The sequence below is a fragment of the Pelobates fuscus genome, chromosome 7, assembly GCF_036172605.1.
Source record: "Pelobates fuscus isolate aPelFus1 chromosome 7, aPelFus1.pri, whole genome shotgun sequence".
Classification (NCBI taxonomy): domain Eukaryota; kingdom Metazoa; phylum Chordata; class Amphibia; order Anura; family Pelobatidae; genus Pelobates; species Pelobates fuscus.
In genome coordinates, this window is record NC_086323.1 from 205,619,267 (window position 1) to 205,644,198 (window position 24,932).

At 41.5% G+C, this 24,932-nt stretch overlaps 1 protein-coding gene across 1 annotated transcript in view; it reads right to left on the reverse strand.

Annotated features, from left to right (window-relative positions):
* LOC134568466 (zinc finger protein 585A-like) overlaps positions 1-24,932 on the reverse strand; it is a 284,984-nt gene that overhangs the window by 247,945 nt on the left and 12,107 nt on the right. The window contains exons 3-4 of the mRNA XM_063427074.1: positions 13,823-14,857; positions 5,889-5,895 (exon numbers count right to left, since the gene is read on the reverse strand). Of these exons, the coding sequence (XP_063283144.1) occupies positions 5,889-5,895; positions 13,823-14,792 (977 nt within the window). The 5' untranslated portion in view covers positions 14,793-14,857. The remainder of the gene's footprint in view (positions 1-5,888; positions 5,896-13,822; positions 14,858-24,932) is intronic.

Below are 24,932 nucleotides of genomic sequence, written 5' to 3' on the forward strand. Positions count from 1 at the left end.
AAGCTGCTGGCACAGAACCCGAGAGGCAACGAAAATCTCTGCCTCTAGAAAATGTTCAGCTTTCTGTACATCAATTATCCAATATATCGGAGGACGACTTACCACACCTGTCAAAAAACCCACAGGGATTGACGCAACAACTCTTAACCCAAATGCTGGACAATTTACATAAAAAGATCCAAACGGACATTGAAAATAACTCTAAAGATATTAGATCGGAAATCGTCATTCTCTCTGAGAAATTCTCAAATCAGGCAATCACACTACAAAAAATACAAGAGGAAAATGAACAAATTAAAACATCTAATGCACAGCTAGAGAAGAGATTGCAGGATACCGAGACTAAGTTGACCGACCTAGAGGATCGCTCCAGGAGAAACAACATAAGAGTTAGAGGCATACCGGAATCAATCTTACAAGAAGACTTATATTTGCACTTTAACAGCTTCTTTTCAAAAATACTATCCAGACAGACGTTGGGCCCTGAGACTTTTGAAAGATTCCACAGACTGGCTAGACCAAATGGAATCGACAAATCATACCCAAGAGATGTGATGATTTGCTTTTCCAGTTTTTGGTTGAAAAACCAAATAATGCAGAAGATAAGGAACGGGATCCTAAATACGGAAGAATGGAGACACTTAGAAGTTTATCAGGACTTATCCCAAAAGACAAGACAAGCAAGAAGAACTTTCTCCGAAGAAACGGTTATTCTCAGGAATAAGGAGATTAGATACAAGTGGTTGTTCCCGACGGCAATTATGGTCTTTTTTTAAAGATAAACCTTATATCTTCAGAGACAACTTGGCATTAAAGCAGAAGATGACAATTTTGAAACTTATCCTTTAGTCAAACCGAACTCCTCCTTTTTTTTTCCTTCACATATAGAAATGGTAAAACGTATAGAGGGGTAATCACAGATTCACAGTTATAATTAATATAAATACATATAAATTAACTTAGTAGTATGAATTGAATGAAAAAGAAGCTTATAACACTTAAAAATCTAGAAAATAATTTACAAGATGTCAAGACGTTTTTTGATATGGGTAGAAATTGTGTTAAACAGTTTTGGGAATGCTACAGGCGCTACCCACACACGCAAATAATGAATATAATTATAGATTCACATAAAGAGTAATAACTACAGATTCACATACAGAGTAATGTATAAATTACACTTATTACACTTATGGACACACTATTTAATGTATGTGAATGAAACGAATGAAGTGAGTTTCACAATAATCACAAGTTTATACTAATTTTGTATGAATATCACATAAAGGGAGGAGAAGGGAGACCATAACCAAGGGCTAGGGAAAGGGTGTATTGGAAGATAAAAACAGGAGGATAGAATTGTCCCAGATAAAATAAAAGTCAGTAGAACCGGGACTCAGTAGACAGATTTAGCGGTCGGATAAAGGGAAAGAACATTATAACGCCTCTAGAGATAGGATCTGAAAGAAAAAGGGAAAAGAAGGGCAGATGCACTTGAAAGATAGAGGGTGTATAATAAAGAATAAAATGCCTACTACCCTGGTCCAGGGTCCTGCGACGGCAGCAGGGTTAATTATGAAGACTGTATACAGAACTTCATATTACGGATTGAATGTGGTTATAGAAAGTTGGAGTTTTACCAGGTGGTCCAAATATATAGGACCGACTGGTAAAGGTATGAATGGATTTGAGTGTTTGATGCCATCTGAGGGGAGGATAGAGGGGAAGAGGGTTTGGGGAGAGCTGCGGTAGTATGTCATTAAACATACTATCTATTAACACAAGGGGCTGAAATTCAGGTCAGAAAAGAGGCTACTTGTATAAACTACTGATTGATAGTAAAACAGATATCGGTTTCGTTCAAGAAACACACTGGTCTAATTCTATGCCTAAACTATGGAACTACAAAAAATTTCCAGTGGTCCATAGATCTAATTTGGCGGGAAAGAACAAGAAAAGAGGGGTGGCAATTCTTTTTTCTGGTAGCTTGAAATATGAGCTGATCTATGAGGAGACTGACCCTGGTGGTAGGTTTCTTATAGTGATAGTTCGAATTAATGATATTTTGTATACTTTAGTAAATGTTTATGCTCCAAATCAATCCCCATACAGATTTCTGGGAAATTTGATGCAAAAGATTGACCGCGTATCGTCTGGTAGCCTAATTATCGGGGGGGATTTTAACTGCATCATAGACGATAAAATAGATAGGATTAGAACCAAGTCTGTTTACACAGACGGCAAGCAAAGAACAGGTCTATCAATGATGCAGAATATTTTGGCAAAAAACTGTTTATATGACGCCTGGAGAACGTCTAACCCAGAAGCGAGAGATTATACGTTTTTTTCAAATGTTCATCAGACATATACTAGAATTGATTACTTTCTGGTAAGATCGGAAACTTTGGAGCGAATTAAGAAGGTGACAATTGGACCTATAACATGGTCCGACCATGCACCTGTAAGTCTAGTCATAAAAAACAATCCGGAATATAAATCTAGAGACAAATGGAGACTAAATGAAAATGTATTAAAATCAGAAACTAATGTAGAAGAACTGCGCACTCAGACTAGAGAATTTTTTGAAATTAATGATACAGGGGATGTCTCCAATGCCATGCTGTGGTGCACTTTCAAATCATATATGAGAGGATGTCTCATAAAAATGGGTGCTAATATAAAAAAAAAGAAAGGAAAAGAGCTCAACGAGCTTTATATTGACTTGGCAAAACAAGAACGCTTACATAAAGTTACCATGGATCATAAAATTTTGGAGGATATTAAAGAGATCAGGGGAAAAATATTAGTAAGAACTCAAGAAAAGATTAACAAAGCTATGTTAACTCTAAAACAGAGATGGTACTATGGAAATAATAAAATAGGGAAAAGTCTTTCAAATAAATTAAAAAATAAAAATAAACTTCAATCTATAAACTATATAACAGTTGGAAGTAAAAAAAATGTTTTCTCCAACTCAAATAGCCAAAGCATTTGAAGACTATTATAAAAGCCTATACAATATAAAATTTAATGAGCCATCTGTGGGCGAAACAAAACTGTTTCTGGATAAATTGACCTTACCAACAATATCTTTGGAGAAATTGAGCCAACTAAATGCCCCCTTTTCTATTCAGGAGATTAGTAATACCATCAAAGCACTAACAGCAGGTAAAGCACCAGGCCCAGATGGCTTCTCTTCAATCTTTTACAAAAAATTAAGTGATATAATTTCTCCATATATATTAAGAACATTTGAAGATTTTGCTAATCATAAAGCCATTCCAACGGAACTACTCCAGGCCTCTATAATACCAATCCCCAAGATAGATAAGGACCCTACGTACACTTCGCACTATAGACCAATCTCTCTTATCAACTTGGATATCAAAGTATACTCCAGAATTTTGGCCGATAGATTAAAACAAATTATACCCAACATTGTACATTTAGATCAAAGTGGGTTTGTAGAGGGTAGGGGCACATCTGATAACATTAGGAAATTACTGAACGTCCTATATCATGCAGATCAAAGTTTGTCTCCTTTTGCTGTGGTTACCCTCGATGCTGAGAAGGCCTTTGACCGGGTTAATTGGAAGTACATGGAAGAAGTACTGAGGGCCTTCGGCATCGAGGGTTTCTTTAAGGAGTGCACAATGGCGCTATATAAGGATCCTCAAGCCAAAGTATCAGGATACATGTTTCAATCAAACTGGTTCCCTATTAGAAATGGGACGCGACAGGGATGCCCTTTGGCACCCCTGTTATATATCCTTTCCATAGAACCGTTGGCAGCCGCGATCAGACAGAACGAAGACATCAGCGGGCTAAAAGTGAATAAGATGGAGAACAAAATTGCATTATATGCAGATGATGTTCTATTGACCCTCGCAGATCCTATTAGATCTATCCCAGCCGTAATTCGGCTTATTAACGAGTTTGGTAAACATTCAGGTTATAAAATAAATATAAAGAAAACACAAATCCTGACAAAAGGCCTAAGCGGACCAGGGGTAGACAAACTCAAAAAAGATTTTAAATGCGACTGGGAAGTAAGGAACATAAAATATTTAGGGGTAAAACTAGCTCTAGATTATAGAGAAACTGGAGAACTTAACTACACTGATATCGCCATTCACTTTAGGAACATCTTAAAAAATTGGCAGGGATTGGAACTTTCTTGGTTGGGTAGGATTGAAGCAGTAAACTTTTATCTCCTTCCAAAGTTGACATTTTTATTTAGTAATCTCCCGTTGAGGGTGTCATGTCAGACGATACGCGGCCTTCAAAGGCAATTATCACAGTAACTCATACATATAGCATATAGTGGATACATATACTGAGGCAGTGTCCTCACTGTAACTCATACATAGAGCATATAGTGGATACATATACTGAGGCTGTGTTCTAATAGTAACTCATACATAGAGCATATAGTGGATACATACAATGAGGCCGTGTCCCCACAGAAACCCATACATAGAGCATTTAGTGGATACATATACTGAGGCTGGGTCCTCACAGTAACTCATACATATAGCATATAGTGGATACATATACTGAGGCAGTGTCCTCACTGTAACTCATACATAGAGCATATAGTGGATACATATACTGAGGCTGTGTTCTAATAGTAACTCATACATAGAGCATATAGTGGATACATACAATGAGGCCGTGTCCCCACAGAAACCCATACATAGAGCATTTAGTGGATACATATACTGAGGCTGGGTCCTCACAGTAACTCATACATATAGCATATAGTGGATACATATACTGAGGCTGTGTCCTCACAGTAACTCAAACATATAGCATATAGTGGATACATATACTGAGGCTGTGTCCTCACTGTAACTCATACATAGAGCATATAGTGGATACATATACTGAGGCTGTGTTCTAATAGTAACTCATACATAGAGCATATAGTGGATACATACAATGAGGCCGTGTCCCCACAGAAACCCATACATAGAGCATTTAGTGGATACATATACTGAGGCTGTGTCCTCATAGTAACTCATACATATAGCATATAGTGGATACATATACTGAGGCTGTGTTCTAATAGTAACTCATACATATAGCATATAGTGGATACATATACTGAGGCTGTGTTCTAATAGTAACTCATACATATAGCATATAGTGGATACATATACTAAGGCTGTGTCCTCACAGTAACTCATACACAGAGCATATAGTGGATACATATACTGAGGCTGTGTCCTCACTGTAACTCATTCATAGAGCATATAGCGGATACATATACTGAAGCTGTGTTCTAATAGTAACTCATACATATAGCATATAGTGGATACATATACTGAGGCTGTGTCCTCATAGTAACTCATACCTAGAGCATATACTGGACACACACTGGGACTTCATACCAATTCATATATTAGAGCATATAGTGGAAACATACCGATGCTGTATCACCACCAGTTCATGTACACATACTGAGGCCCGGTGGTCTCCTGTGCAGTATATTCTTCCTCTGTCTGCAAAAGCCCGCTTATTTGTCATAATGCACAGAAAACAGCAATCAATGCCACATATCTTGATAGAAACCAGTGTGTGTGTGGACTTGGAGTTAGGTTTTTAAAACCTGTCATATACATGTGTGTACTTCAGACACCCAAGAAGGTTATCTTACCTTGGATATTTCTCTGACACCAGGCTGTGGAATTCCAGCAGACTTTATACAGCCAGGATATCAATTATTAGCACTCTTTTTCACAGTGTCTCATTGCATTATCTGCACTCCTTTGCACAATGCCTCCTTGCATTATCAGCACTCTTTTTGCATTATCAGCACTACTTTGCCCAATGCATATTTGTATTATCAGCCCTCTTTTGCACCAAACATCCTTATATAAACTTACCTAAATGCTCACTACACAAATCTACTAAATGTGACCTATTTGTTAGAAGGAAGCCTAATATAAGCAGCTGGGAGGGACTGAAAGAACAGAGATCCAGGTGCCCATGCTAGCTTTGAACTAAATTACTAATGCACTTACCTGAACTGTTGCAGGCCTGTGTTTCAGCGGCAAAATGGGGATTTGAACAACTGACAGCCTAAACTATAGGCTTCCATCTGTACCCCATATGCCGTCCATCATCACCATACAAGGTGGAACACAAAGAATAGGTATACCCCGGCAGTCACAACTCTGTTGGGTCTCATGTATGCAGAGTACCGCTGTCATCCCCTCAGGGAGAGTGATAGGTTAGACTCCTGATTGCTGAAGGAGGTACCCAGGCTGGCAACTCTTACACATGTGCTGTTTGCTGGGTCATCAGGGATAAAGGCTTAGATTCAACTGGGCCTCTCACTTCCGAGAGAGATAGGACAGACCCCTGGATGCTGAAGTAGGTACCCAGGCTGGCAACTCTTACCGGTATGCTGTTTGCTGGGTCTTCAGGGGTAAGAGGCTGAACCCTGGCCTGGCTTCATGTAGGCAGTATATCACATTCATCCCCTGAGGGGGTACCCAAGCTGGCCTGTTGCTGGGTCTTCAGGGATAAGAGGCTGAACCCTGGCATGTAGTGGACCATTTTCATCCCTTTCAGGTTGGATCATAGAAATACTTGTTAGAAGGATTATTAGGCGCATAAACGTTGACTAGAGTATAAATTTATGTTTACATTTTAATTATCAGTATTATAACTCTAGCTTCCTCATCTATTTCTTGGTAGATAATTTTAGCATTTATATCATCACTTATCATGATAGCTATGCCTCTTTTTCTCTGCTTCTCTAATGAGGCGGATACCACTATTGAAAACCTTTGTGAGATAAATCTTAGATTATCATCTCTTTTCCAATGCGTCTCCTGTAAAAAAATGATTTGAGCTTTTTCTCTCTTAATATAGTCAAACAGAATCGCTCTCTTACTAGGGGAATTCAGGCCCTGAGAATTTAACAATATCATTTTAACCATTACACTTTTTTAACCTCTTATAGAATTTCTCCAAGATCCAATATCCGTATCTGTATTCTTGTTGAACTATTTTTATAAATTTCTTCCTAGTCTGAAAATGCGCCCCCGCTCCTATACCAGTCATACACCATCCCCTCATATAAGAGAGGCATTCATACAAATAACCCTGAGTCATGAACTCTAGGTATAGATCCATAAGGGAAAAAAACCCTAATTGGAATCTTGTCCTCATCAGGATAACTCTTAGATAAGGAGAAAATAAGAGCTGATAATTATTAAATTATTACTTCGCCTTCTAAAGTGCCGTAGAAATATCCCAAACCTCCCCCCAACAACAATGTTAACCAGACCTTTTACTCTTCAAAATTTGAAATCACCTACTATAAGACAACCTGTCCCACTCTTTGGTCTCACAATTATTCGAAGTTCCCTCCCTTCTTTATCCCCGACTTTCACCTTAGAACCAGTGATGGGAATACTTCTAATACTAAGTCTTTCTACACATGTGGCAATAAAGTGGAAACCACCTTCACAAAAAATAATAAGATACAACCTGAGGAATATATCCAAAATTGGGGGTGAGAGGCCTGATTTACACTTTTGTTTGTGAGTGCATTACTTACTCCACAATTTATTATTATAATCTTACTGTGTTACGCTATGATATACACTTTTTATCATTCCAGATTTTATTACATTCTTATATAGAATATTCCAATTTTGGATATATTCCTCAGGTTGTATCTTATTATTTTTTGTGAAGGTGGTTTCCACTTTATTGCTTCCTGCTTTCTACTTCTGGTGTTAGTGAGGTTCACCTGGAACCACTTTCAATTTAGCAGTTCTATTGCTTATGGTTAGTGGGTATACTACTGTCTTGTCACTTTTCTACACATGTGGTTCAAATTTATCATCTTGTGCAATTGTTATATTTATCGATTTTCCTTATATCATTCTAAATGCTACAAAATTGGAAAAGGATAACCTATTCTAATAAAAATTAACCCAGTGATGCATAAATGTCACATCCATTAATTCTATTACATGTTCATCTTAATACTTTATCTAACATCGAAATTTTAATCATCTTGTGTAAGTGTTAATTGTATCTGTTATCCTTTGAATTTGTTTAAAGTTCTACCCTATCATAGAAGGATACCCGATCCTAATAGATTTAAAATTAACCCAGTGATAAATAAATATCATTACCATTGATTCTCTTGCCTTATATTCCTCTTAATACTTTTCCTAACAGCAAGCCTTTATCAACAAACCAACGTGCTATTATATATCGTGATTTTCTCCTAAATCGTGAAAAGTGATTCAAATTCAGTTATTAACATACTAAACCTTTTTCGTTTAAATAAAATATTGGTTCAATCTAAATACAAATCAGGAGACTTCATGTTACTTATTTTAATTCTCTCCATAATTAAACCATATTTTCCAACCAATTTATAACCTTTTCAGGTGAGTCAAATGTGTGCATAATCCCATCTTTAGTAACTAAAAGTTTGGTTGGCAAACCCCATCGATATTTTAAATTATTTTCCCTTAAACGCAAGGTAGCTGGTAAGAATTGTTTCCTCGCTTTCCTTGTCTGGAAAGACAAATCCGGGAAGACCTTTATATCATTAAGTTTGCCTTGATCTCTTTCCCATTGTCTTGCCACTTTTAAAAAAAATTCTCTAAAGGAATAAGAGTGACAGGCGATGATTATATCTCTTGGAAGATCAGCTGGTTTATATAGTCGGTGTGTTCTTTCAAGAAAGTCCATTTTATCATCAATATTTATTTTGAGAGCCTTAAAAAACTCTGCAAGATAAATTGCCAAATTTTCTTGTGAGATGGATTCAGGAATGTTTCTTATTCTGAGGTTATTTCTTCTACTTCTATCTTCTTTGCTTATAGAGCTCTCTTCCAAATCATTTATCTTCATTTGTTGTTTCTCAATAATCTCACTTTGCTTCTGTAGGAGAAATTCAAAATTTTCTATTTTTTGTTTGTTAACTTCGACTTTTTGACCGATAGACATTATATCTTGCTTTAGACTTGCAAAGCTCTCCGGCATTTCTATTTTTATTTGTTCCAGTTTTATATCTAGACATTCTTTTTTTTTTTTTTATAATTCTTTGGTTTTTGTGTGTTGCTTAACAGAAGGTATAGTTACTGTGAGGAAACCAACCTCGCCACTGGGCATTGGAGAAGCCTGCTTGCTAGCCTCCTGCCCTGCGACTATGGCCCTGGGGTGTATTAACCCTGTAAGAAGGGTATTTGGGCACAATGGATGTTTATAGGCTGTTCCTGGCCCTTTAAATACTGTGGAGCAGTATTGCAACTTTAAATTGGCACTTCGGATACAGTCGAAGTGCCGAAGTAGTCGAAGTGGCCGCCATTCGACAAACGAACACGTGGCGGTGGCCATTTTAACTTATTCGAACGCGGTCAGCGGTGTGTGCAGCCAAATCTATGGAACTGTTTGCGGCTACCCAATTGCACGAACACTGCTGACCCGTACCTTCTTCGACACTGCGGCTGGAGACTAAGTCCCGTTCGAAGATTCGAACACTTGTTCGAATGGGACTTAGTCGTTTTTTTAGCCTGAAATAGACCGACCGCACAGCCCAAATCTATGGAACTGTTTTGGGCATGAAAATGTGCCTGCGGTCGGTCATAAAGGACTTCCGACTAACTTTTTATCTACTGGAGGGATTTGTCTGATTTTTGAGAGTGTTTATGTTTAAAGTGTGCTGATTCTAAATATGTAATTTATGAAGATTGGATGTATGGTTTTAAAGTTATAGCACATGTATAAAAACTGTATTTTTCCTGGCTGTAATAATTATGTTAACTGGTTATCTAAGGGGAGGGAATCTGTGGGTTGCAACCATTATGCTATTGGCTATTTTACACCTCCCCTGTGGGCGGTCTTATATGTGTAAGATGAAAATAAAAGCCAGACTGGGTGTGCTAGCACCTCAGATCATCTTGTGCCTTCATGAAGTTTCGGCTCATGTTTGGGGGATTGGAGAACTACACTCTGGGGATTGCTATAATCACTATACTCCCCAGGGTATAATCGCTGTGCTCTGCTAAGAGCTTGTTCCTGTTCCTGCTCTCTGGAATTCGGAGAGGTCCACCTACTGGAAGCTGGACCCTGGTCTTGGGTCCAGAGTGGGTGGAGTCGGCGAGACCCTAACCAAGCTGCGGCGGTTCGTGGGGTCAGCAGTGGTTATGGTGTCAGGCAGAGTGCTTGGAGACCTCGGAAAGCACTAGGAGCATCCGTCAGCGGAGGGTACCCGGTCGGGGTGCCAGCGGTTCCGTTACAGTTACCACATGCAATAGTGAACATTATTATATATATCAGCATCTGATTATCAACGCATATGTAGTAATTTGGCACAATTTTTTATATTTTTGAAAACGTTATGAGACCTAGGAAGTAGGTTGGTGTAATATTGGGTATGGTTACGCCAGTTGGTACATGAGTGTCGTTCCCTAGGTCATGGGGTGGTAAAGGAGGCGTGATCCATAGTGGGTGGTTTTGTATTAAGTCAGCTTTAAGCTGGGAGCTGAGGTATCGCATTGTCTCCTTCATGGATCTGTAGTAATGTCAAGTGACCAAGTGTCAAGTGGTCTGTGTTGTCGGTCGGTTAGTCTTGAGAGTAGCTTGTCAGGAGGCCTTTTCCTTGGTCCGTTTGAGCTACTCTTGAGAGGTAGTAACCCTAACCTAGGGGTTGTCGGGGGGGGGGGGGTTGTGTTCTGTGTCGCAATACACATTCCTCTAGTGCACTAGCGTGTCAGCGACATCCCTGGCATGCTCTTAGAGCGTCATTTGGGTCAGGTTTTTAACTAATGAGTCATCAACAAAACTTAAGTAATAGAAGGTAAAAAGTAATAGGAGAAAAACCTTAAGTCTCTGGGTCCCAGGCGGGAGAGGCGTTCTGGGTGTTCTTGGTTGGCAGACCCAGTTTTGGTAGTAGCGCGGTAGCCTCGGATCCTGTAGCGATTTTGTATGTGTTTCCTTGGTGTGTAACCAAGAGGTGGCGTGGGTTTTCCCACCGATATGGTATTCCCATTGAGCGTAGCTGGCTGGTGCAGTCACTGAGGGTTTTTCTCCATTGGAGAGTGGCTCTAGTTAAGTCCTGATAAAAAGTCAATTGGGACTCCTCGAAGTTGAGAGGCGTCTTGCCTTTGAGTGCCGACATTATGTGCCCCCTATCTTGGGGAAGGATGCAGCGGACTATGACGTCTCGTGCGAGGGGTGTAGATGCCCTTGTTGGAGTGGGTAGTCGGTATATTCCGGCAAAAGTGAGTTTCCTTTCCACCCCGGGGGGGAAGTATTGATTGCATGAGACGTCTCACGTACTGAGGTAGATCCTCCCTGGAGACTGAGACAGGGATACCTTGGATTTTAATGTGGTTGCGTCTGTGTTTGTCTTCTTGAGCTGCTATTTGAACCTCTAAGTTTTGTTGATTGTGTAGTAGTTGGAGGAGGGATTGTTGCAGCGAGGTGATTTCCCTTTGGATCCCTTTCACTTCTCCCTCAGTGTGTACTACCTTTTCAGTGATTTGTTGCATGCTGGTTTTAAAGGTAGGTAGATCTGCAGCTAGTAGGCTTTGTATTTCTTGCAGCATGTTTTGCATATGCTGTAGGTCCTGTTTGGTGGCCGGTTCAGTGACACCCTGCTGGTGTGTGGGTTTTAGTAGTGTAGCCCCCTGAGTGCTTTGCTCCACTGAGTTAGACTCTTGTGGGGAATCAGGGCCTTGTGCGGCCGCCATTTTGGCGGGTGTTTGCTTCAGGAGCATTATGCCTATATCAGGCTGTGAAGTACCTTGTTGGGGTTTCTGGGATCTGCGCCCCATCTCTAAGGTTCCGTGGTCGGAGCTGTGCTGGGATGTGTCCCACGCGTCCTCCAGGAAGTCCCCGCCTGGCAGATAATCCAGGCCGTAGTGGGCTGATGGGAGGTAGGCCCGGGCTCTGTGTTTTGGCTTTGCCTGCTTCGGGGTGTACCGAAAGGGCATTGGTCGATTTCGGGGGATCTCCCCTGTGCTATGCCGGTATTTGTGTTGCTGGATATTAAGGTTGTTGGCAGATTTTCGTTAGATTGGGCCCGTGAGTATCGGAGCTTGCAGAAATAGTGTCTGGCCCATCTCGCTACCAGGCTCCACCCCCATCTAGACATTCTTTTAAGTACGCTGGGGTGATCATTTGTCTTTCATCTAAGCGTTCCTGTGATTCTATCTCGTTGAGATCTCCTGTGTGCTTACTTAAAGCCGTTTTATTTGGCGTTGATGTTGAAGAAATTTCCAAGGTACTTTTATCTGCTGGGGCATTAAAAAAAATTTGAGAGTCTCTTTTCCTGTTTTTCTTTCTCGATCTTTTTTTGGGAGAGGTTTCGTATCTTGTCTTTGATCAGCTGTTTTCCTTGTTGCCATAATTCTAGTCTGTTTTGCCTCTATTTTCTCATATTTTTCCCCTTAGGGAGCTTTATTTAGCAGAAAAGCCCTGCCAGACGTTTCTGGTATTTATCACTTTAAAAGAGGTATTAAGTTCTTTTCTTTTTCTTTATATATACACAACGTCTCCCCTTCTCTACCTTCTTTGTCTTCAGGCAGATTAATGAGATTTCTATTATACTTTCTATTCCCCTTTTCTGTTTTATCTTTCATTATCCTTTACCATTTTTTTTTCTTCACCCCCTTTTTTTCTCTTTTCCTCTTTTTTTTGAATCTGCTTCTCCTTCTGCTTCCTTCCTTTCTTTCCTTTTTTTTTAACTTTACAGCTAGATCAATTTTACCTCATATGAGTCTCTTTTCCAGGTAAATTCAGTCTGCTCTCTTTATTTCCATTCACGTTGCATAACACCGTTCTAGGTGTAAGCCTTCATACACGGCAACACCGAGCATCGTGCTCGTTTTCAGCCGAAGTAACTCAGTTGCAGCCTAAAGACATGAAGTGACATGAAGCAAAACTACCTCTCTTGGCACATGAATCCAGTCAGCATACTCGTCCAGTCGGGATACTCGCAGAGACAAGCACTTGAATATTCTGGCAGATAGCTGGTAGCGACTCTCTCTCTCCCGCGTGGGATTCCAGCTCAGCTCAGTCCGGCGGCGTGCACGCCATGCTATGTGCCCTGCATGACGTCACGTCATCATCCCCGCCCCGGTTTGTATATATATATACACACACACACACACACATAATTATTTTACATTTATTTAATTATTTTTACTTTTTCAAATTATTTATTTTTATAATATTATACACACAATATATGCAGGCCAGGACCACCGGGCTCATTACAAGCCCAGCATTCCTGTTGGGGACCGGGAGCAAGGGGTTACCTTTGCAGCAGCTCCGTTCAGCTTCCCCAGTCTAAATCTTGTGAGACCCACGGCTGTCAGAGCCAAATCTAACAGTAATATCAAAGGGGAGAAAAGTAGAGAGGGGCTCTGTAGAGTTAACACAATCGCAACACCAATGCATCATTTATACATTGCTACTGTCAAAGGTATTATATATTGTGTCAGGATGAGAACAATTCACAGTATTAGAGGTTTTATTCCCATGTTAATTTATAAACGCATTATAAAAACTGGTTTACTGACAAAACTATTTTTCTATTCTGCACATGAGAAAGGTTTCTCTCCTGTGTGAGTTCTCTGATGTGAAACAAGAGTTGAGTGTCCGCTAAAACTTTCCCCACATTCAGAACTTGATAAAGGTTTCTCTCCTGTGTGGGTTCTATGATGTTTAACAAGAGTTGTGTAATGTCTAAACCATCTCCCACATTCAGAACATGAGAAAGGTTTCTCTCCTGAGTGGGTTCTCTGATGTGAAACAAGATGTGAGTGCCCGCTAAAACATTTCCCACATTCAGAACATAAGAAAGGTTTCTCTCCTGAGTGGGTTCTCTGATGACTAACTAGAGATGTTTTATGTCTAAACCATCTCCCACATTCAGAACATGAGAAAGTTTTCTCTCCTGTGTGAGTTCTCTGATGACTAACTAGAGATGTGTTATGTCTAAACCATCTCCCACATTCAGAACATGAGAAAGGTTTCTCTCCTGTGTGGGTTCTCTGATGTGTAACAAGATGTGAGTGCCCGCTAAAACATTTTCCACATTCAGAACATGAGAAAGGTTTCTCTCCTGTGTGAGTTCTCTGATGTTGAACAAGACCTGAGTGCACGCTAAAACATTTCCCACATTCAGCACATGAGAAAGGTTTCTCTCCTGTGTGAGTTCTCTGATGTGAAACTAGAGTCGGGTTATTGCTAAAACATTTCCCACATTCGGAACATGAGAAAGGTTTCTCTCCTGTGTGAGTTCTCTGATGTAAAACAAGAGATGAGTGCAAGCGAAACCATTTCCCACATTCAGCACATGAGAAAGGTTTCTCTCCTGTGTGAGTTCTCTGATGTGAAACTAGAGCCGGGTTATTGCTATAACATTTCCCACATTCAGCACATGAGAAAGGTTTCTCTCCTGTGTGAGTTCTCTGATGTAGAACAAAGTGTGACTGCCAGCGAAAACATTTTCCGCATTCAGAACATGAGAAAGGTTTCTCTCCTGTGTGAATTCTCTGATGTGAAACTAGAGCCGGGTTATGGCTAAAACATTTCCCACATTCAGCACATGAGAAAGGTTTCTCTCCTGTGTGAGTTTTCTGATGTAGAACAAAGTGTGAATGCCAGCGAAAACATTTTCCGCATTCAGAACATGAGAAAGGTTTTGTGTTTATGATCTCCTTTGTAGACATAAAGGGTTCTGAGAAATTGCTTGAGTTTGGAGAGCTGGAATCCTTGGTTGTCTTATTAAAAGATTTCTTCATAATCTTGCTTAGTATAGTTCTGTTGGTGTCCTGTTCTTTAGAAAAACTTCTGCTGCTGGCAATATCTGAAACAAAATGTACTGGGAGTTATGAAAAAAAATAATCTATCTATAACTGGTGTATGGTTTACCATACTTAAAAAATGACTTTATTTTCATGAAACATCAGAAATATGACTATGTAACATTATGGTAATTAAGTAATACCTTAAAAAAAATATTTGTGTGCTCTAATTCCCATTATAATATAACAATTGTAAATACAAACTTACTTGTATTCACTTGGAAAAATGTAAAATGACACTATGCCTAACGAACAACGTAAAAATCATAATGTTGCCTACTCGGTTACCAGACAAGCCAAGAGAGCACTTTTCAGAGAAAATATTCTCCCAAACAAGGGGAACATTCACTACATATGAGCCAGAGGGAGACTTAGTTTATTTTGATACAGGAACTCCACACACTGGACCGGCCACTCTCCTTTCCTCGCTGTCAATTCGGCTATACTATACGGATTCGAGCGATATTTGCACAACTTGGGCGCTCAAATCCGGGCTATCCGGGGATATAATTCTTGTGGGGGTTCTTATCAAACTTGTATACTGTAACAACCTCCTACCATGTTGCCTGGGAACCTCTATCTTTTGTTTTCCTGCCATCATCCACATTGCCCTGTACCCAAGAACAAAGACTTTCTGGCCCTTCAACTGTTTTGTGCAAAGGATTGGTACGTTTGATATGGCACTTCGGATACAGTCGAAGTAGCCGCCATTAGACAATCGAACACGTGGCGGCGGCATTTTTAATTCAGTCGAACCTGTACCTTCCCATTCGAACGCATGTTCAAATGGGACTTTGTCATCTTTTTAATGTAAAATAGACCTCCACTTAACTAACGAACACCGCTGAAACTTAACCCCGTTTTCACTTCGACACTTTGACAGAAGTCGAAGTGCGTTCGACTATTCGAATGCCACCTTCGGATGGGACTTTGTTATTTTGCAGGGCAGAAATAGACCGACCGCACAGCCTTAATCTGTGTAACTGTTTTGGGCATACAGACAGACATCCAAAGACACTTTTTAATATTTCTGGAACCCCTGAATGGATTTGCACGAATTTTGAATATGTTTGTCCCCAAGTTGTGTTGTTCATAAAAATATGTTTTATTCCTGTATGATGAAAAATCTGAAAGTTATAAAAATGCATAAAAAGTATAAGTTTTAGCTTGGAGATAATTGAGGATACAGTAAGAAACTCAATTATCTCCCAAGCAGAGTGGGTTGTAACCATTGTCTGATTGGTTAATGTCTAATTGTCTTCGGGTGTCTCCCTTGCATGAGAGCACCGCATAAAAGGAGAGTACCTGTCATTAAAACCTCAGTTCTATTTTACCCTTCAAAACGTTGCTTTGTCTCGTTATTGAAAGGGAACCTGCTCAGCTAATCACTAGCTCTTTTAAGAGCTCTACCTCTCCCTCTCTACTTGGATCCAGCTGATAGAAAGAAGGCTACTACATTACTACACAGAATTTTGCCAGGAAGAAGGACGTCTCCAACGGCTGATACCCCATCTCCACTGAGGTAGCCGTTACATATACATTTTGGGGTGTTTTGTGGTTTTGTATTGTACTTCGAATGCCTGGGAGATAATTAATTTAAGCAAAAGCAAGCACACTTATCTCACAGACGTAGAGGCGTCTGGGCATGCTTACTGTAAAACTGAATGGAAACCCCATTTCGGGGGTCTTTGTATATAACCAGGCAACTTGCCCTAATAAAACAAACATTCTGATTTACCCTTCATCAAGTCTTGGCTGATGTTTGGGAACACAAGAGCTATATCACACTATCACATTGCGGGACTAGGGAGACTCTTCCACAGATATATTCAGTCAGAGTATAGGGGTTACGGAGTTACAATTAAATCACATGTATCTAAAACAAAGTGTACTTGCCATATGTGTGCAGACCTTCTTTCTACATTTTGAATCCCTTTACACTTTTTAACCCTTACTAGTACACATGTTTGGTGGCAGCATTGTAACATGACAAAAAAACCTCAACCCCAATATGTAGAATAAAAACAAGGCGCCAACCTCAAAGCTAGATGGACACGTCTAAATCTGCTCTGAGCGTGCCTACAGCTAATCCCTATTCATCGGGCTCCTGACTAACAATGGGACATCCAAAACATTCTCTATTGACCTAACAACCGCCTGGCAAAAAATGTACCTGGAAATCTGGGGCCTTAAAATTTTTCACGATAATGCAGACCTACAACATGGTGCCGCATGCCCCAATATGATGCCAGAATCCTCCCAAGGCCGATCAGCCTCCTCAAGCCATGAGAGCTTGGACCACCTGATATCCAAATCCAACCTGGAAATAAGCAAACCCTTGAGAAATCTGCTGTAACAGAACCCCTGTTATTGTCTGGCCCACAGACTTGAAACATTGTAACCCCCTGGATTTGTTACCATTGCTATATTTAACATATGAATGGGAAAACTAATGATACTGCTAACCCATTCGTATGAACAAACAAACTGCCGAACCAGAGATTACCCAGCCTAGGCGTGTGTCACCATTTAACTCCTTGACTCTGTGCCGGACCGCAAACCGCAAACGTTCTAAGTGGTTCACTGGGTGGCCGTCGATTCGTATTTACGAACACGTGGCAGCGGCCATCTTTTTTTGTTGAACGGTGTTTGTCCAGCGGTGTTTGGTTGTCGAGTGTCTGGAACTATTTTCAGACACTCAAACTCGTGAACACCGTTGAGAATTCCAGGACCACTTAGCTTTGCACACATTCATACGAACGAGGCGGCGTTCGGTAAAAGTATTGCACGAACGAGGCGGCACACGACCAGCAAAGTCACTAACAATAATAAGCATGACTGTTCAGTATTTTAATTGTACGAAAAGGGACCGGCCGCACCAGCTGAATGCATGGAACTATTTTGGGCAGGAACCTCGTGTGTGGCTTGGCAGGGATGGGACTTCCAGTTATCGCCCAAACTACTGAACCGATTCATATGATTTTTGAGTATGTTTGTCCCCTAATTATGCTTATTCAGAAAATGTAAGTTTTATTGAATGTATAGTTTTGGTGTTATAAAAATTGGTTAAAAAGTATATTTTTCGCTTGGAGATAATTGAGCTGATACAGCAGTTAACTCAATTATCTCCCGGCAGAGGGGAGGTATGTACAGTAATGACTGGGACTGTTTCACTGTGTAACTGTAAATGATTGGTCATTGCATTTGTGTCTTCGGTGCCCAACAAGGTCCACATGGGGTGGTAACCTTGTGGGAAAAGTTGTATAAAAGAAATGATTGTGTGCCCATTAAATCAGTTCTGCTTAACCCTCAATACGTAGCCTTGTCTCTTTATTGAAGGGAACCTGCATCCAGCTAAATGACTAGCTCTTGTAAGAGCTCTGCCTCTCTCTCTACACTGATCCAGCTGATGGGATATCGGGAATACTCTGCAGCACAGCCTCTCGCCGGGAAAAGGATGTCTCCATTGGCATACACCCCTCTAACAACCTGAGACATTGCCAACATGATAAAGAAACTCGAGGTCTCCTTTCAAACCTATCTGGAGGCCTTAGGCACCGACATCCACCACATCAGTGAAAGAGTGCGCTGAAAGACGCAATGATTTACTTCACACCTACGTACAGCAACTACAAGCCACTGTATACTCCCATTCCTCTTACATGTCAGCCATGCATAGATCCTTTGATGATAACAACCGAGGAAGACACAACAACCTCCATATGAAAGGCTTACCAGAACAAGACAGGAAAGACCTCGTAAGTGTGAAAAAAGGAATTATAAGGGATATCGGGCGCTCCAAATGAATGATAGTACAGGTGCAGCCTAAAAACACTCCAAGTGCAAAAAAGTGTCAAAGTGCACACAGTGAGAATTATTCTTTACCTTTAAAATAAAAGCGAAATGTGTGGGTCTTTCTATTGATATAACCCTAAATCATAAAAATACAAAGCAGAGGAACCATAGTGTAACCTGTATACATAAATATAACAGTGATAAAATAAAAATGGAACACCCACACTTTACAGAGCCTTTAGAGAATGGCTCTGAACTGTAAAGGCAGGTCATCCACAATAGGGATAGTTGCAGTGGTGTATCACTGGAACCTTGGAGTTTCAGAGTAAAAACTGGAACCAGGAACCAAATCAATGATGTAAAAATGTTTTTATTCCAAGTTGTAGTTGAAACATAAAATAAAATAGCACAACGCATTTCGACCTTAAGAGAGATCTTCCTCAGGTGCAGTCTACCTAGCAACTGACATAACAGGCTTTATATACCCTAATACTAAGTAAACATAACAAACAACAGGTGTAATAATGAACACACATGTGAAAAAACTTTCATATATGGTTCGGACCGGTTGTAATCCGCCTTACCCAACATGGTGGCTCATCTGGTTTCGGTCACATACGGAAAAGAAAATGCTGCTAACTAAGATGTCTGTGTGTCATATCATATGAGGCGGCAGACTTCAATTGGAGGTTTCCAGCATCTGTTTTGTACATGGGCGGTCTTTGTGTCGGCTCTGGTGGCACTTACTTGAATCAGATTATCCATATGTTTATAAAGCATGCGTGTTGCAAATGGGAGGTCTTGTCCAATAGTGAAGGGTTAAACCCAACACATTGTCTGTATCCAAGCTGACTATTTTTGTCATGGACATATACTAATAAACTCTTAAATTACCTAATTTCCTTTAAACATTGTTATTTCAGCATTTGTCTCCTAGAACTGTTTTGCGTTTTTCCATTAAGAGGTACTGGTGTCCATTGAGAGGTACTGGTGTCTCTCTCCTTTATATTTTCATTCGGCAGGGTGCATATTTATACAGCTATATACTCCTGTTCATACTCCTCCTATAGCTCCCTGAGCTCCTTATATCTCCCTTCCAGAGTGGGTTATTTATTTGTTATTATTATTTCGTTCATTATCTCTCTTCTGTTCATGATTTTGTATACCGATTAAATGATTATTAAATTTTAACAGACAACTGAGATCTATATCTCACCAGTGTTTCCTGGACGTTCGGTCCTAGGTTTACACTTCTTTTTTTCTTTTTTCTATACAGTATAAGGGTTATCCCCTACTGAGATATGATCTGGACACACTGAATTTATCCCCGTCAGGGTTTTTTTCTCTTTTTCGTTTTTCCATTAAGCAAACAATAACTCAGTGCTAAAATGTTATGTTAAAGGGGACACATCTGTTTGTTTCTTTCCTTCTCAGGCTTTTTGATTTGAATGGACATTGTCTCTTCACACGTAATTTGTACTATATAAGAAATGTAAAGGCGGTCATTAAACGAGTAACTTTGAATAAGCTGACTTGATGTGTGTCATCTCCGTGCTTTCAAAGTTCTCCCTCAATATTGAAGACAGAGCAGTGAATATTCCAAGTGGCGGACAGCGGATGCTGAGATATAGGAGAAAAACACTTCCAAGGGAGAAGGATCGATTAACCCTTCCAGCTGGTGTCAGAAGTGGGATGGAACCAGGAGCACTAAGGGGTAAGTGTCTTGTGTCTATTTGACGCTGGTCCCTATGCCCCTGGTCTCCACATTGTTGCATCCTTCGGTAGAAAGGGTTGTGAAGTGTTTTTCTCTAGGAGTCTGCAGTAGACTCATGAATAGAAATATATAATATATATATATATGCCTGCGGTAGGCTAGGTCTGCGGTAGACCATATGGGAAAATGTATTTAAACCTAGGTTGTTTATCAGGTCCTCCTCTGCCTTTTGCATTTTTGCTCTCTGTATGTCTTGCATGTCTTATTGTATGTAAATAAATATTTGTTTTGCAATAGGCAAGGAACTGTCTTGGTAAGTGACAGGTTTTTTGTCCTTGAGTCACGGTGTGGACATGGGAAATTCACAATCTGTTTCCTACCCTCAACCACACCCTGGGGAGTCATGTTTAAATTATGATTCCAGAGTAGAGCCTTGGGAGGATTTTTAACCATCCCATTTGTCACTAGTTTAGCAGGATGGACGGAGGCTTGGACGGATGGACGGACGCCCCATTGTGGGGCAAAAATGACTTTCACATAAATATGGTTAAGGGATAATGTTTAGAGGATAAAAGGGCATGGCCCTGGTATGGTCCGGACCCCGATTGGAACAAGGACTATATGAAATTGCAAGGAGAAAACTGGTTGCAATTGGCCACCCATTGGTACCCAACAACCAATAAAGGCAGGAAGCTTAGGGGTAAGGAGAAGAAAGTAGCTAGTTCTACAGGAAAAGCCCCAGATAACCTTGATTTAGAGAACTGTGATTCAGTACAACATAAGAGCAATGAGATTAAGGATAAAGATTTACAAGTAAAAACTGTTCCCCGAAAGACACCTTTGCCGCCCCTGTAGTCCCCCACATATACCTCTTTGCCTATAGCCCCTGAAGATGAGGAGTATGAGGCAATTTTGTTAGTAGCTATTAATACTGGCATAAGGCATCGTATAACAGCAGAAGAAGAAGATAGTTCTGAAGAAGGAAATGAAGAACAGGCATCAGGGCAAACCTCAGGAACCAGCCGTAGTACTCATTCTTTGCTTAACGCACCCCCTATTAAAAATACTGTCACTAACACACCAGGAATGATATTAAAAAGTGGTAAACAAATCAAAACTACCTCTATAAAGACTGGTAACACAAATGAGACAATAGGTTCCTCTGCCTTCCCATTTTTAACAGTAGGAGACCAACTAATAATGAAACCCTTGAATTCTATTGTTCTAAAGGACATCATTCAAGGTGCACCCAACCCACGTTCTAACCCTGCTGCATGTTTACTGTATTTAAAAAGAATTTGTCAACGTCCACGATAACATTGGCGCAGATAGATAGTTCAGGTAAACTACTCCGGTGGAACACCTCAACCCATGGACCGTCTTTTAAGTAAACCACATATAGGTGCCAAGGGGTCATACTGATGTTTAAATGCTTTGTTGACTAACATGCTTCCGTTAAAAAACAAAAACCCACTCAGCGGGACACCATGTCTCAGCCAGTGACAATGCTTTCGTTATTATATGTGACCGTTATGGGCAACAGCCCACAAATTGTATTGTTTTCTCTTTATCGCCTGCTGAGTGAACAAAATAAAGAATAATAAAAAAAAAAGGAATGTGTCAAGGGCAAAACATGACGCAGATAGATATAAAATTAATTATTGATGGTATATTGGGTTATGATCCACATTCAGGATGGGATTGGTGTAAGGTTCCCTCTGTGTATACATTGGACTCTAGCACTACCATAGGTGGTGAGGATCCCTATGTATTGTCCACGTAAGAGGGCCGTTTGAAGGAATTTGGGGGCCCCAAGCAAAATAGACATGGAGGCCCCCCCAACTCTCCCCCCTCCCACACGCACACAAAGCCTACAGGATCCACAGCATAGCCATACAGTTTAAGTTCACCCACACTTTATTTAAATAAAAAAGGTTTACAGTGCAAATACTGCTGTTGCATATAATGTGCATAAAATTTGAACATTTTCAACAATTGAACATTTGCAAAAAACACCACTGTACCATAAAATCAAATATACATTAAAAAAGTGCACAATAACTAAATCCAACATACTTAAAGGGACTCTCCAGTGCCAGGAAAACAATCAGTTTTTCTGGCACTGCAGGTCCCCTCTCCCTCCCACCACCCATCCCCGGTTGCTGAAGGGGTGAAAACCCCTTCAGTGACTTACCTGAGAACCCCGCTGATGTCTCTCGGCGTTGGTTTTGGGTCGTCGCCACTCCTCCCCTTAATTACATCAGCCGGCGGGGGAGACTGATCCCGCCCGCCGGCTGAGGAGACCTAATGCGCATGCAGAGAAAATGCTTTTCAATGTTTTCCTATGGTGAATTGAGTGACGCTGGAGGTCCTCACACAGCGTGAGGATGTCCAGCTACGCTCTAGCACAGAAAACCTGTGATATGAAGCAGGAAGTGCCCTTTAGTGGCTGTCTAGTAGACAGCCACTAAAGGAGGAGTTAACCCTTTATGAAAACTGCAATAATTACAGTTGCAGGGTTAAGGGTAGTGGGAGTTGGCACCCAGACCACTCCAATGGGCAGATGTGGTCTGGGTGCCTGGAGTGTCCCTTTAAAACACACACATACACACACTAACAGACAAACACACACACATTAACATTTTTCAGTTCTCACAAACATGTGCAAATTATCTAAAACTGTCCTTTTTACTCCCCCCTCCCCGTGACCTTTTTACTCCCCTCTCCCCCTATCCATGTTTTTTTAACTCCCCCCCTGTTTTTTTTTTACTCCTACCCCTCCCCATGTTTTTTGTACTCCCCCTCCCCATGTTTTTTTTTTACTCCCCCCATGTTTTTTTTTTCCTCCCCCCCTATGTTTTTTTCACTCCCCCTCCCCTCCTATGTTCTTCTCACCTCCCCTTCCCTGTAGCGTGGCCGAGCTCCTCTTCCTCCTGTCAGTCCGGCCGGGTACCGCGCGGTACAGGAGATTCAGTTTCCTGTTCCCGGCCGGACTGAAAGGAAGTGAGCACTCAGTACACAGCCAGGAGGAAGAGGAGCTCGGCCACGCTACATGGAAGGGGAGGACGGAGGTGACGAGAGAGGAGTGCTGCAGCCGCCTGAGGCTCTCTATAGAGCGCTCAGGCGGCTGCAGCCTTATAGGAAGCACCGGCTCTGCTTGGGGCCCCGGGCCAGCTCCAGGATGGTGGGTAACCGCAAGCTAATAGACGAACAGCTGGGTGCTCGCCGTTCGCATAGTCGAACACGTAGCGGCGGCCATCTTGTTTAGTGGAATGCGGTCAGCGGAGTTTTGCCGTCGAGCTCATGGAACTAAAATTGTCCTCCCTCCTCAGCGGCAGCGTACCTTGTAGGGACCCCTAACCTAGATGGTGCAGATGGGACCGCGGTCTCTGCACCGGACTTATAGGGATGCTGGACGGCCGGTTCAGATTCCCAACCAACCCTGCAGGAATACCAGGAGGAGGAGGTAAGCGATCCCTTTTCTCCACAGCAGATTCACAACCAGGGCCTGGGGGTAGGATTCCCTGACTCCATCCCAGCGGATGAGCTGGCATCTGGGCAGAGCGCAGTTTGCCTCTGCCCTCCCATATCCTCTGGTCCAGAGCCTGATTCCTACAGGCTACCCCAGCGGAAGTGCTGGCATCCGGGCAGAGTGCCGCTGACCTCTGCCCTACCTGTCCCTTTGTTACAGGGCAGGACTGCACACCAGTTAACCCCCTGGCTGAAGAGCTGGCACCAGGGCAGAGTATCGCTGATCTCTGCCCACAAAGTAACCTCCACTCCAAGCCAGGGAACAACACAGAGACAGAGAGTGCCAGATATCAACCCAACCTTGGTAGACACACTGGACAGAGAGAGGCTACCAACTTCACCAGGTCCAGTATTTGGTTGTGGGTGGGCTGCCAGACTAACTCAGGTACCGACCGGCGTGAGGTCAGGCAAGGCAAACCTCTCCATGGGGTGTTCCACCGGCAGATAGTGGATGTGGCTCACATGGCAAAATCCTACCAGTGGTTGGAAAAGGCAGGACTGAAAGAGAGCACTAAGGCACTAATCCTAGCAGCACAGGAACTAGCACTCAGCACCAAATCAATAGAAGCTGGAGTCTACCACAGCAAGCAAGACCCAAAGTGCAGACTGTGCAAAGAGGCTTTTAAGACAGTCCAACACCTAGTAGCCAGATGCAAGATGTTAGCAGGAACAGCATACACTGAGAGACAGAACCAAGTTGATGAGATTGCGCACCGAAACATCTGCACAAAATATGGATTGGACCAGCCCAAGTCCAGATGGGAGATACGAAAAAGAGTAGTTGAGAATGACTTGGTTACAATCCTGTGGGACTTCAAGATCCAGACAGACGAGCAAGTGCTGACCAACCAAACTGACATTGTGGTCGTAGACAAGGAACGTAAGACTGCAGTCATGGTGGATGTTGCAATACCCAGTGACTATTACATCAGGAAGAAGGAACATGAGATGGTAGAGAAATACCAAGGACTGAAAGACGAGCTAGAAAGGATGTGGAAGGTGAAGACAGTAGTAGTCCCAGTTGTGATAGCTGTGAC